Here is a 13,524-nt window from a genome sequence, read left to right as displayed (position 1 = left end):
TTAAAAAATTAAATTGATGTATATATGTAATATATATTCTTTGTTTAACAAACAATCCGTTGTAGCACATTGGCTAAATTCCTCTTTGGAAACTTTGAAATACCGGGTTCAAACCCCGAAAACGGAAAACTTTTGTTTCTTTTTTTGTTATTTTGTTTTATAAAAGCAAGACTAAATTTCTGGATACAAGTCTTAGAGGTTGTTCTTTTGTTTCATAAAGGAAATTAAATTGATATATATATGCAATATATATTCTTTTCTTTAACAAACAATTTGTTGTAATACATTGGCTAAATTCATCTTTGGAAACTATAAAATTTTGGGTTCAAATCCCAGCGACAGAAAAGTTTTGCTTCTTTTTTGTTAGTTTCTTTTATAAAGGAAATCACAATTGATGTATTTATCTAATATATATTCATTGTTTGTTGTTTAACGAAAAATTCTCTTCATCAAATTGGGTATATTCTTTTTGACGACTAAATTTTTGGATTCAAATCCTGGAGGTCGTTTTATGTTTCATAAAGAAAATTAAATTGATGTATATATGTAATATATATTCTTTGGTTAACAAAGAATCCGTTGTAGCACATTGGCTAAATTCCTCTTTGGAAGCTATGAAATTTTGGATTCAAATACCGGCAATGAAAAACTTTTGTTTCTTTTTTGTTGTTTTGTATATAAAAGAAATCAGAATTGATGTATATATCAAATATATATTCATTGTTTAAGACAATCCTCTGCATCACATTGACTAAATTCTCTTTGAAGACTAAATTTCGCTATTAAAATCCTGGAGGTTGTTTTTTGTTTCATAAAGGAAATTAAATTGATGTATATATGTAATATATATTCTTTGTTTAACAAAGAATCCGTTGTAGCACATTGGCTAAATTCTTCTTTCGAAGCTATGCAATTTTGGATTCAAATACCGGCAATGAAAAAATTTTGTTTCTTTTTTGTTGTTTTGTTTATAAAAGAAATCAGAATTGATGTATATATCAAATATATATTCATTGTTTAAGACAATCCTCTGAATCACATTGACTAAATTCTCTTTAAAGACTAAATTTCTCTATTAAAAACTTGGAGGTTGTTTTTTGTTTCATAAAGGAAATTAAATTGATGTATATATGTAATATATATTCATGGTTAACAAACAATCAGTTGTAGCACATTGGCTAAATTACTCTTTGCAAACTATGAATTTCCGGGTTCAAACCCTGGCAACGGAAAACTTTTGTCTTTTTTTGTTATTTTGTTTTCTAAAAGCAAAACTACATTTCTGGATACAAGTTTTAGAGGTTGTTCTTTTGTTTCGTAAAGGAAATTAAATTGACGTATATATGTAATATATTCTTTGTTTAACAAAAATTTTGTTGTATTACATTGGCTAAATTCATTTTTGGAAACTATAAAATTTTGGGTTCAAATCCCGGCGACGGAAAACTTTTGTTCTTTTTTTTTTGTTAGTTTCTTTTATAAAGGAAATAACAATTGATGTATTTATCTAATATATATTCGTTGTTTAACAAACAATTCTCTGCATCACATTGTGTAAATTCTCTTTTTTTTTTTTTGGCAAACAAGATGATTCTATTCATTCAAATAGAAAAGTTACAAGGAGAGGGATAAAGAATCCCAAAGATTAAAAGGTTACAAGAATAGACTTTCCCCAAAATCACAAGCAAGAACAAAGAAACAGATAACATCAAGCAAATATCCATGAGAGCTAAGAAACAAGTGCTAAGAAGCAATTGGAGACTTGTGGGATCATGGTTGCAAGGTTGGACATCATCGAGAAGCTCGAGAAATGACAGATAGGTCACGGTCAAAAGACATTGTGCCGTTGGTAGTAAAATCAGGGCCAAGGAGCTCACCGGGAACGGACGCTGATAGACTAGTTTTCACCAAGGGTATCAATTCCCTATGCAGTTGTAGTACAAAGGGCTATCAATCCAAATGGTTGTGTATTGCTAGCAGATAGGATGCAATCAGAATCAAGCAAGTCAAGCCAAGCAATAGGGGGTTTGGTTCTAACAGTCCTAATATAAACAGAGTAAAAGAATATAGACAAGTAAACCACACGACCTAAGCACTCGATGCAAGCAATCGAGTACAGGATCGAGTGGGGTGATCGAGTATGCAAGTGAACTATGAACAGCTCGAGGTATTACTCGATGCAGGTTATCGTGTACCTGATCGGGTAAGTGGTCGAGTAGTAAGGAAAATGCAAGAAATGAAATACGAAAGTTCCTAAGGATGGGGGTAATCGAATCCTAAGTGTTCTAGACCAATACGGATGCCTTACATGCCTCAAGCAATTATTTCCTAAACAATGAACCTCTAAAACCTTGTCACCACACTGTCGCACTAGTAACAATCAACCTTGAACATACTACCACATTGTCGCACTAGCAATATGAACAAGCAGGCATTAAGAACAATACATTTTTGTCAGTACAGTTAGACTTATCTGATTTTGTCACTCAAAGTTAAGTATACCTCTAGCATTGACCTAATCAAGCATTTTATCTACTCCTTTCGGCATGTAGCATTGTAAACGCCCTAGACCTAATCTCAACCTGTCGGTCTGTTGACCGCATTAAGAACATCAACCTAGAAGGAAATTTATCTATCATAACAATCAAATAAAGCATCCTAACCGATCAAGAACACCTAATCATCTATCCCATCCCTAGAAACTTTGCTACACTACTCGGACATAGAAACGAATGATAAAGCCATAGAAATAAACGAAAATGACATTATTTAAAAGATAGAGTAGAGTAGAAAAGAGTAGGGATAAAAGATCTATGAAAAACTACAAATTAAAAGTACAAAAACAAGAAAAAATGTTGAGTTGCTCAGTTCTCTCACAGAAGCTCTCGCTCTCTGGTTTGAGGGTCTGCAGTGTGCTCGTTTGCGAGCTAGGGAAAGAGGGGGTTTATATATGGAAACCCATTTGACCTAGCTTCCCAGACCTGCCCGATGGTCTACTCGATGGGGTACACGAGGCTTGAGTCGGGTAACTCCTCGGGTGGATCTTCGGGTTCCTCTTCGCGCTCTTGGATCCTCTTCGATCGTGTTGGGGTTCGGACTTGTTCTTGTAGCTCGATGGCTCCTTCGGGTACATGCTCAAGTTGTTCTTGTTTTCCCCCATTTTTGGCTCTTTAGCACCTGTTTTCATCCAATATATGCAAATGCAGAAATGCAACACCCCTAAATGCTCTAAAACTTGATTCCTACAGTGAATGGTCTAAAAATGCTAAGTTAGAGGTATGAACAATGCAAAATATGGACAAAAAAAGATGCTAAAAACATGTAAATCAGAGTGTTATCAGAAGCAAAGCCATGTCCTGGAATCGGGGGGCAGCAGCCCGGATGGTGAAAGGCTCAAATAGTTGGTTCATGAAGTAGCTAGCTAAGACTGTCGAGGGATGAGAATTAGTGGAAGAGTCTCTACAACCATAAATACAAACTCGACACATTGAGTTCAGCACTAAGACGCCATAGGACTTCAAGAACTTGGGAGCAATAGTGATCAGGATAGATGTTATAACCAGGTTTTGCAAGGAGTAAATGTAAAGCCGTAACATAACAGGTGGATCCTCTCTGCCATGGATATGGTGATCAAGAATTCCACACAAAGTTTGTATTCGGCAATACCTTATCATAAGGTAAACAGACCTGGCACAAGAGGATGGTTGATGGATAATGGTAGCAGTACCGTATACCATGGAAGCTAAGAACAGGTGCAAAACATAAGTATCAAGCCGTGACATAACAGGTGGATCCTCTCTGCCATGGAAATGGTGATCAATAATTCCACACAAAGTTTGTCTTAGGCAGAACACGGACAATAGAAAATCAGACCTGAGCTCCAAAACGATTTCGATTACCATGATTCTCAAGGGTATCAAGTGATAACACCACAACCATGATGAATTACTACTCAAATGGCAACCATGGAGTTCGTAATCTTGACCACACCATTGGTTAGAGATAGATGTCCACGAGATATGAAAGTAATCGTACCTGGGATTATTTATTGTGGGTTTGGTTTCATGAAACGTTAATGGGCCGGCAAAAATACAAGGCCCACCAGAAGAGAGACTCTTTCCTTGATGGTTAACCTAGCTGGAACGGTCATGCGGTGGTGTTTGTCCGGAGATGGTGAATGGATTTGCCCGATACATAGGATCTCTGGGGGACAACGCTTCAGCGAAAGCAAATCGGAGGGATGGTCATTGGCTGGGACGAGAGCCCACAATGGGGAGGTAAATGCTTTGCCTGTATAAAAGGACGTCGTGTGCCGTCGACGTCTCCACCGGGTGGGAAGAACCAGATGGTCCAAGGAGGAGCTCATTTGTTACCCTCGGTGTCTCTGAAGGAGCTTTTGGAGAGAGAAGCAGACATCCATATCTGGAATTAAGCATACCGGCTGTTTGTGGAGCTTTAACGCCGGTTGAAATAATCAGAGAGAGGAGGAGGTTCAGCGAACACCGTCCTCGTCTTTTGTCTCTGTCCATTGAAAGCTCACCGGGATCTGAGGGGGTAAGGGGTATTAGTAGCCAAAAAAGAAAAAAAAAATAAATGGGGAAAAAATCAAAGAGGTGACAGAGGGGAGAACAGAGAGGGAGCCGTAGTTAGAGAGATCTCGACGCCGAGGGAGGTTTCTCGATATTAGTGCCCGAGAGAAAAAATTAGTAAACGTCATCTCATGTTGAAAATATGTTATATTTACAGTTCTTTAATATGGTACATTGTATAAATTCTCTTTGAAGACTAAATTTCTAGATTCAAATACTGGAGGTTTTTTTTTTTTTTTTTTTATAAAGGAAATTAAATTGATGTATATATGTAATATATATTCTTGGTTTAAGAAACAATCCGTTGTAGCACATTGGCTAAATTCCTCTTTGTAAACTATGAAATTTCGGGTTCAAATTTTGGCAATGGAATTGATGTATATACCAAATATATATTCATTATTCAACAGACAATTCTCTGCATCACATTGGCTAAATTGTTTTTCAAGTCTAAATTTATGGATTCAAATCGTGGAGGTTTTTTTTTGTTTCATAAAGGAAATTTAATTGATGTATATATATAATATATATTCTTGGTTTAACAAAAAATCCGTTGTAGTACATTGGCTAAATTCCTCTTTGGAAACTATGAAATTCTGGGTTCAAACCCTGGCAACGGAAAACAAGAATAAATTTCTGGATACAAGTCTTAGAGGTTGTTATTTTGTTTCATAAAGGAAATTAAATTGATGTATATATGTAATATATATTCTATCGTTTAACAAACAATTTGTTGTAATACATTGGCTAAATTCATCTTTGGAAACTATAAAATTTTGGGCTCAAATCCCAGCGACGGAAAACTTTTGCTTCTTTTCTGTTAGTTTCTTTAATAAAGGAAATCACAATGATGTATTTATCAAATATATCTTCATTGTTTGTTGTTTAACAAACAATTCTCTGCATCACATTGGGTAAATTCTTTTTGAAGACTAAATTTCTGGATTCAAATCCTGGAGGTTGTCTTTTTGTTTCATAAAGAAAATTAAATCGATGTATATATGTAATATATATTTTTTATTTAACAAAGAATCTATTGTAGCACATTGGCTAAATTCCTCTTTGAAAGCTATGAAATTCTGGATTCAAATACCGGCAATGAAAAACTTTTGTTTCTTTTTTGTTATTTTGTTTATATTAGAAATCAAAATTGATGTATATATCAAATATATATTCATTGTTTAAAACAATCGTCTGCATCACATTGGCTAAATTCTCTTTGAAAACTAAATTTCTCTATTAAAATCCTGGAGATTTTTTTTGTTTAATAAAGGAAATTAAATTGATGTATATATGTAATATATATTCTTGGTTAACAAACAATCCGTTGTAGCACATTGGCTAAATTTCTCTTTGCAAACTATGAAATTCTGGGTTCAAACCCCGACAACAGAAAATTTTTGTTTCTTTTTTTGTTATTTTGTTTTATAAAAGCAAGACTACAATTCTGGATACAAGTCTTAGAGGTTGTTCTTTTGTTTCATAAAGGTAATTAAATTGATGTATATATGTAATGTATATTCTTTGTTTAACAAACAATTTGTTGTATTACATTGGCTAAATTCATCTTTGGAAACTATAAAATTTTGGGTTCAAATCCCGGCGACGGAAAACTTTTGTTCTTTTTTTTTTTTGTTAGTTTCTTTTATAAAGGAAATAACAATTGATGTATTTATTTAATATATATTCGTTGTTTAACAAACAGTTCTCTGCATCACATTATGTAAATTCTCTTTGAAGACTAAATTTCTGGATTCAAATCCTGGAGGTTGTTTTTTTTTATAAAGGAAATTAAATTGATGTATATATGTAATATATATTCTTGGTTTAAGAAACAATCTGTTGTAGCACATTGGCTAAATTCCTCTTTGCAAACTATGAAATTTCATGTTCAAATTTTGGCAACGAAATTGATGTATATACCAAATATATATTCATTGTTCAACAGACAATTCTCTGCATCACATTGGCTAAATTCTCTTTCAAGTCTAAATTTCTGGATTCAAATTGTGGTGGTTGTTTTTTTTTTGTTTCATAAAGGAAATTAAATTGATGTATATATATAATATATATTCTTGGTTTAACAAACAATCTGTTGTAGCACATTGGCTAATTCCCCTTTGGAAACTATGTAATTCTGGGTTCAAACCTTGGCAATGGAAAACTTTTGTTTCTTTTTATGTTATTTTGTTTTATAAAAGCAAAACTAAATTTCTGGATACAAGTCTTAGAGGTTGTTCTTTTGTTTCATAAAGGAAATTAAATTGATGTATATATGTAATATATATTCTTTTGTTTAACAAACAATTTGTTGTATTACATTGGCTAAATTTATCTTTGGAAACTATAAAATTTTAGGTTCAAATCCCAGCGACGGAAAACTTTTGCTTCTTTTTTGTTAGTTTATTTTATAAAGGAAATCACAATTGATGTATTTATCTAATATATATTCATTGTTTGTTGTTTAACAAACAATTCTCTGCATCACATTGGGTAAATTCTTTTTGAACACTAAATTTCTGGATTCAAATCCTGGAGGTTGTTTTTTTGTTTCATAAAGAAAATTAAATTGATGTATATATGTAAAATATATGTATTCTTTGTTTAACAAAGAATCTGTTGTAGCACATTGGCTAAATTCCTCTTTGAAAGCTATAAAATTTTGGATTCAAATACCGGCAATGAAAAACTTTTGTTTCTTTTTTGTTATTTTGTTTATAAAAGAAATTAAAATTGATGTATATATCAAATATATGTTCAATGTTTAAGACAATCCTCTGCATCACATTGGCTAAATTCTCTTTGAAAACTAAATTTCTCTATTAAAATCCTGGAGGTTGTTTTTTGTTTTATAAAGAAAATTAAATTGATGTATATATGTAATATATATTCTTGGTTAACAAACAATCTGTTGTAGCACATTGGCTAAATTCCTCTTTGCAAACTATGAAATTCCGGGTTCAAACCCCGGCAACAGAAAACTTTTGTTTCTTTTTTTGTTATTTTGTTTTATTAAAGCAAGACTACATTTCTGGATACAAGTCTTAGAGGGTGTTCTTTTGTTTCATAAAGGAGATTAAATTGATGTATATATGCAATATATATTCATTTGTTTAACAAACAATTTGTTGTAATACATTGGCTAAGTTCATCTTTGGAAACTATAAAATTTTGGGTTCAAATCCCAGCGACAGTAAACTTTTGCTTCTTTTTTGTTAGTTTCTTTTATAAAGGAAATCACAATTGATGTATTTATCTAATATATATTCATTGTTTGTTGTTTAACAAACAATTCTCTGCATCACACTGAGTTCTTTTTGAAGACTAAATTTCTGGATTCAAATTTTGGAGGTTGTTTTTTGTTTCATAAAGAAAATTAAATTGATGTATATATGTAATATATATTCTTGGTTTAAGAAACAATCTGTTGTAGCACATTGGCTAAAATCCTCTTTGCAAACTATGAAATTTCGTGTTCAAATTTTGGCAACGGAATTGATGTATATACCAAATATATATTCATTGTTAAACAGACAATTCTCTGCATCACATTGGCTAAATTCTTTTTCAAGTCTAAATTTCTGGATTTAAATCGTGGAGGTTGTTTTTTTGTTTCATAAAGGAAATTAAATTGATGTATATATGTAATATATATTCTTGGTTTAACAAACAATCCATTGTAGCACATTGGCTAAATTCTCTTTAGAAACTATGAAATTCCGGGTTCAAACCCTGGCAACAGAAAACTTTTGTTTCTTTTTTTGTTATTTTGTTTTATAAAAGCAAGACTAAATTTCTGGATACAAGTCTTAGAGGTTGTTCTTTTGTTTCATAAAGGAAATTAAATTGATGTATATATGTAATAAATATTCTTTTGTTTAACAAACAATTTGTTGTATTACATTGGCTAAATTCATCTTTCGAAACTATAAAATTTTGGGTTCAAATCCCATCAACGGAAAACTTTTGCTTCTTTTTTGTTAGTTTCTTTTATAAAGGAAATCACAATTGATGTATTTATCTAATATATATTTATTGTTTAACAAACAATTCTCTGCATTACATTGGGTAAATTCTTTTTTAAGACTAAATTTCTAGATTCAAATCCTGGAGGTTGTTTTTTGTTTCATAAAGAAAATTAAATTGATGTATATATTTAATATATATTACTTGTTTAACAAACAATTCATTGTAGTACATTGGCTAAATTTATCTTTGGAAACTATGAAATTCCGGGTTCAAATCCTAGTGGTTTAACAAACGGTCCGTTGTTGCACATTGGCTATATTCCTCTTTGGAAATTAATTCCGGCAACAGAAAACTTTTGTTTCTTTTTTTGTTATTTTGTTTTATAAAGGAAATCAGAATTAATGTATATACCTAATATATATTTAATGTTTACCAGACAATCTTCTACATCACATTGGTTAAATTATCTTTAAAGACTAAATTTCTAGATTCTAATTCTAGAGGTTGTTGTTTTGTTTCATAAAATAAATTAAATTCCAAAATATATGAAACATACAATACCGGAGGATATTAAAGTAATTTAAAATGTCAGAACGCGCGGATCTGTCTGTGACAAATAAAGCCTCATTCAGATTAAACGCTCGGCCCTTGAATTAGTGGTGACACGTCCGATATATGGATCTAATTGGCGGTTTCAATATAGGCCAGCTCTGTTAAACCAAGGTTAGACACAGTTCAATTTTAATATTTGACCTTTCTTTACCTGAAATGAGTCAACTAGCTCCAAAATCTCACTAATAATCTACCTAATAATTGTGGATTGCACAACTGAGACCAAAAGGGAGATTCAAAGCCTATTGTGAAAAGAAGAAAGAACATCTTCAAACCAGATAAACTATGATAGTTTTAAATGTAACATAAACACATCCGACTCCCATGAACATAAACATGAAACTGTCAAATGGCATTGGAGAAGAGATTATCATATTAAAAAGAAGAAAAAAAAAGGAAGAAAAAGAAACAGAAAGATGGGTCTCTTGAGTTTAGGGAGGAGGAGGAATGGATTTGCTTTGTTTCTTCATCCATTATTGGTCCTCAAACTCGTGCATGTGATCTAGAAGGTAGTTAGCTGCAAGTTCTTCATTCTTGTTACACGCAAAGAACACCTCTAAGACCATGGCACGATCAAACCCCATCGCTTCAAGCTGTGCCCCCAAACAACAATAACAATATCACATTTAAATACAATACAGATATTTTGAGGAGAAAGTGTAGCTAGTAATGCCATCTAGTTTAAGTACAAATTTAAAAAAGATCAGAGGAACAAACCCGTTCAATGGCTTCACGCTCTTCAGGTGTAACGGTAACAGCTTGTGGCATTGCTGCTTCCAACTGTTCCATAACATTCCTGGTGGCATTGGTGAGATAATGAAATGTCAGCTTACAGGCTTTGTTGAACAAAGAATAAAAAAAAGAGAATGATGATCTAAAACTCACTCTTCTCCCTCGACAGGTTCATTTATCAAGCGTAGGAAGTCAGTCTGATGCTCTTGAATTAGTCTCACAAGCTGCGGGTTTTGTTTACCGAGCTCCTGAAGCATAGGCTGTAGAACAAAACAGTATCAAGTGGAAAATCAATGCCATATAAACTACCCAATAAAGACTCAGAGGTTTACAATTTTACCTGTAGAATTTGTGGGTTTGCTTGTACCATACCTCGCAATGCTCGGAACTATGAAAATGTAAAAGAATTACAAATGTCATTAGAGAGAAATGAAGATTTCTCTTCTTGAATGGAAAAGAATTTGAAAATACCTGCTGACTGTTTCGCAGGAAATCAAGATTACCAGCTCCAGCACCAGCATCTGCAGCGGGCATACCCTGGGAGCAGATAGATAAAAGTGGATGTCAATAAAACAAATTCACAAGGGAAAACTAAAAAAACAAACAGATGCACCAGTTTAAAATATATACCTGGGGGAACAGGTTTAATGGATTTGCGTTTGGACCACCAGTTGCAGCTGCTGGAGCTGCTTGTTGGGGCTGTGCTTGAGGATTTGCTGCCTGTTCACCAGTAGATGGGGCTTGAGCAACTGGCGGGAGTTCAGCTTGAGCAGGGATACCCTGAATTGTATCAAGCAAAATTTCAATTGATTAGAATGTTGATAAAGTTCTGGCAAATCGAAAACCAAAGGTAAAACCATTATATCAAAGAAAAACATAAAATCAAGAAGTGGAATGAATCATACTGAGTATAGATATTCAACAGCTCTTTCAGGATTGTTGAAGGCAGCCCTCAGAGCACGAACAACAGTGTCACGGTCCCAACTACCTCCACCCATGTCAAGAATTTGCTGAACAGTGGACTCTAAAACAGTTCCAGCAACAAGGTTTGACGCTGCTTGCCCATACACATCTGTTTGAACCCTATTTTAACCAAGGAGGAGATACAAAATTTTATATGGTCATCAATCAGTTAGCAGAAATTCGAAAACACATATAATACAGTTCTGAAAATTGCTTACGAAGCAGCAGCAGCTGGAGCTGCAGCAGTTGCAGTTACACTTGTAGGCTCTGGACTGCAAAACGCAAGTAAAAGGCAGAGAAAATCAGCAAAGAGGCAAATACAAAAGAAGCTGACAATTTCGTTTTCAAATCAATACAAGAAGAAGGCCAGGAACTCACACTGAGACAGTTGGAGCAGAAACCTGAGGTGTAGCTGTCTGAGCAGGCTGAGACTAAGAATCCAAGCAATTCCATTAGACACAAAACTAAGAATATGATCTACATATACTATTTTGTTTCTTGTCACTTACAAATAGACCATAACAATAATACATAAGAACTTTATTCACCTGAGTAGCACTAGGTGCTGGTGCTGGTGCAGATGCGGTTGATGCCCCACTTGGAGAAGCCTTGGTCTGCATTCCATCAAGATAAATGGTAAAAAAACTTGTTAGCATCCGCTAATTACTAAGAATCCTGTTACTAATACTAATACTAAAAACTGTGGACCTAATACATCACCTTGGACAACATGATAACAATGAAACTGTTCTCAACAACATTGTTCTCTTCCAATGTAGTCTCATCCTTTAAAACCTTCCCTTGGTGGATCAGCATCTGCTTAGCAGCAGGGTATTGCGCACCTTGAACAGTTTCTATAGCTTGTTTAACATCAGAAACCTGATGTCACCCAAATATATTAATATGCATCCTTAACATAAACGAAAATTTCACAAAATATTATCCAAGTGCCTCAAGATATAGTGAATCGATGAGAACTATACAGATGAAACAAGATTGGGATCCAAAATATAATTAGTTCTAACATAATCTTAATTCGAGACAACAACCCATACAAATCACTATTAGTTACATGCTCACGAAAAACCCTAATTCGTAATTCAAAATCAGTTTACATAAAACACAAATCGTCACTAAAATTTCCCAAACCCTGCAAAACGAAAACCTAGAATTTCAAATCAAAGAGCCACGAGATTCACTAATCCAACCACACACACACACAAAAAATTCCCAAATCAAAATTACGGAACCAAATCAGACCTAATAAACAAGTTTAAAGAAACGGAGAAGACGATTCGAATTCGAAGCAAATCATAAGTATTACCGTATCCGCAGGTTTAACTTCGATCTCGAAGTTGGTACCACTGAGCGTCTTCACGAAAACCTTCATCGTTTCGGAGAGAGTTAAGGAAAAAAGAAAAAGAAAACTTGAGGAAGAAAAAAAAAAAAGAGAAGTTTAGAGAGAGAAGCAAAGTATAGAGAGAGACCGCTTTTGGGGTATTGGAGTCAGCTTATATATATCAACAAAGTTAATACGTAAAGGTTAATCGTCTACGTGCGCGTCTATACTAACTTTGGTGTGTCAAGATATAACAAGTGGAGATTAGGTGCGTGTGATGGTTTCGAAGCCGTTGGATTAAAATACGAGTATGGGATGTCGTGGAGATGCGTATAGGTGATTGTAGACTCCTTCCCAAAATCAACTTATTTACTGATTGTATTTGGTGAATATTTGAGTCTATCTTTCCTATTATTTTTTTGGCATGCGATTTTTTTACTCAATAATATTCGATAAGATTAGTAATTGTTACATAACTTAAATTTAAAAGTTTTAAGAAATCATACAAAATTGTAGATCAGACTTTACTTTTGGGATTTGGAAACCTCAAAATAGTCAAAAGTTATTTTTCATTTTCTGTTTCCAGAAGTTTCTTAAAAAAAAGTGTTTCTCAACAATGTTTTTTTTAATTATTAACAAAACTTCTATTCAAAACAAACCATGCCATAGTAATGTCAACATGCTAATAAATCTTTAAAATAATTACTTAATATAATAGAAAATTAAGTATTTGCAAAGTTAAGCAATTATTATACAATTAATTAATGAGAATAGATATATAAGTCTATTATATAAAAGAAAAGTCTATTATATTAACAAAATTGTAGATCAGACTTCATCTTACTTATTGGGATTTGGAAAACTCAAAATAGTCAAAAGTTATTATTCATTTTTTTGTTTCCAGAAGTTAAAAAAAAAGTGTTTCTCAACAATGTAATTTTTTTTTAATTTATTAACAAAACTTCTATTCAAAATAAACCATGCCATATTAATGTCAACATGCTAATAAATCTTTAAAATAATATATAAAACAATTACTTATGTTGACAAAAATTAATATAATAGAAAATTAAGTATTTGCAAAGTTAAACAATTGTAATACAATTATTTAATGAGAATATATATATAAGTCATATATATGTACAATATATATTAAGCTAACAAATATTCCCAATAATTACAAAATTTATATCCAAAGTTATTTAGTTAATTCAAATATAAGAAAAAGGATTGAGCACACCAAAATACCTATGGGTGGGAAATCAATTAAACATGAATTTGGGGTACTCAAACAAGTACTTTACTTAAATAGGTGTAAAT

General features: G+C 32.8%; 1 protein-coding gene across 2 annotated transcripts; it reads right to left on the bottom strand.

Moving 5' to 3' along the window:
- Positions 1 to 9,415: 9,415 nt before the first annotated feature.
- LOC104732996 (ubiquitin receptor RAD23d) lies at positions 9,416 to 12,364 on the bottom strand. Of its 2 annotated transcripts, none has more exons than XM_010452603.2 (12): positions 12,190 to 12,364; positions 11,586 to 11,744; positions 11,414 to 11,479; positions 11,244 to 11,296; positions 11,084 to 11,137; positions 10,808 to 10,985; positions 10,533 to 10,682; positions 10,374 to 10,439; positions 10,243 to 10,290; positions 10,056 to 10,162; positions 9,888 to 9,966; positions 9,416 to 9,763 (listed from the first exon to the last, which is right to left on the bottom strand). In XM_010452603.2, the coding sequence occupies exons 1-12, from the start codon at positions 12,253 to 12,255 to the stop codon at positions 9,644 to 9,646; spliced, it is 1,146 nt and encodes a 381-aa protein (XP_010450905.1). In that variant the 5' UTR covers positions 12,256 to 12,364; the 3' UTR covers positions 9,416 to 9,643. The 2 variants fall into 2 exon arrangements, with proteins under 2 accessions (XP_010450905.1, XP_010450906.1); XM_010452604.2 differs by having other exon boundaries at positions 11,244 to 11,290; positions 12,190 to 12,355.
- Positions 12,365 to 13,524: the final 1,160 nt, after the last annotated feature.

This window comes from Camelina sativa, chromosome 12 (assembly GCF_030686135.1).
Source record: "Camelina sativa cultivar CO46 ecotype springtype chromosome 12, ASM3068613v1".
In the NCBI taxonomy this organism is placed as follows: Eukaryota; Viridiplantae; Streptophyta; class Magnoliopsida; order Brassicales; family Brassicaceae; genus Camelina; species Camelina sativa.
Note: the sequence above shows the minus strand (reverse complement) of the source record. Positions and strands in the feature narration are given on the sequence as shown.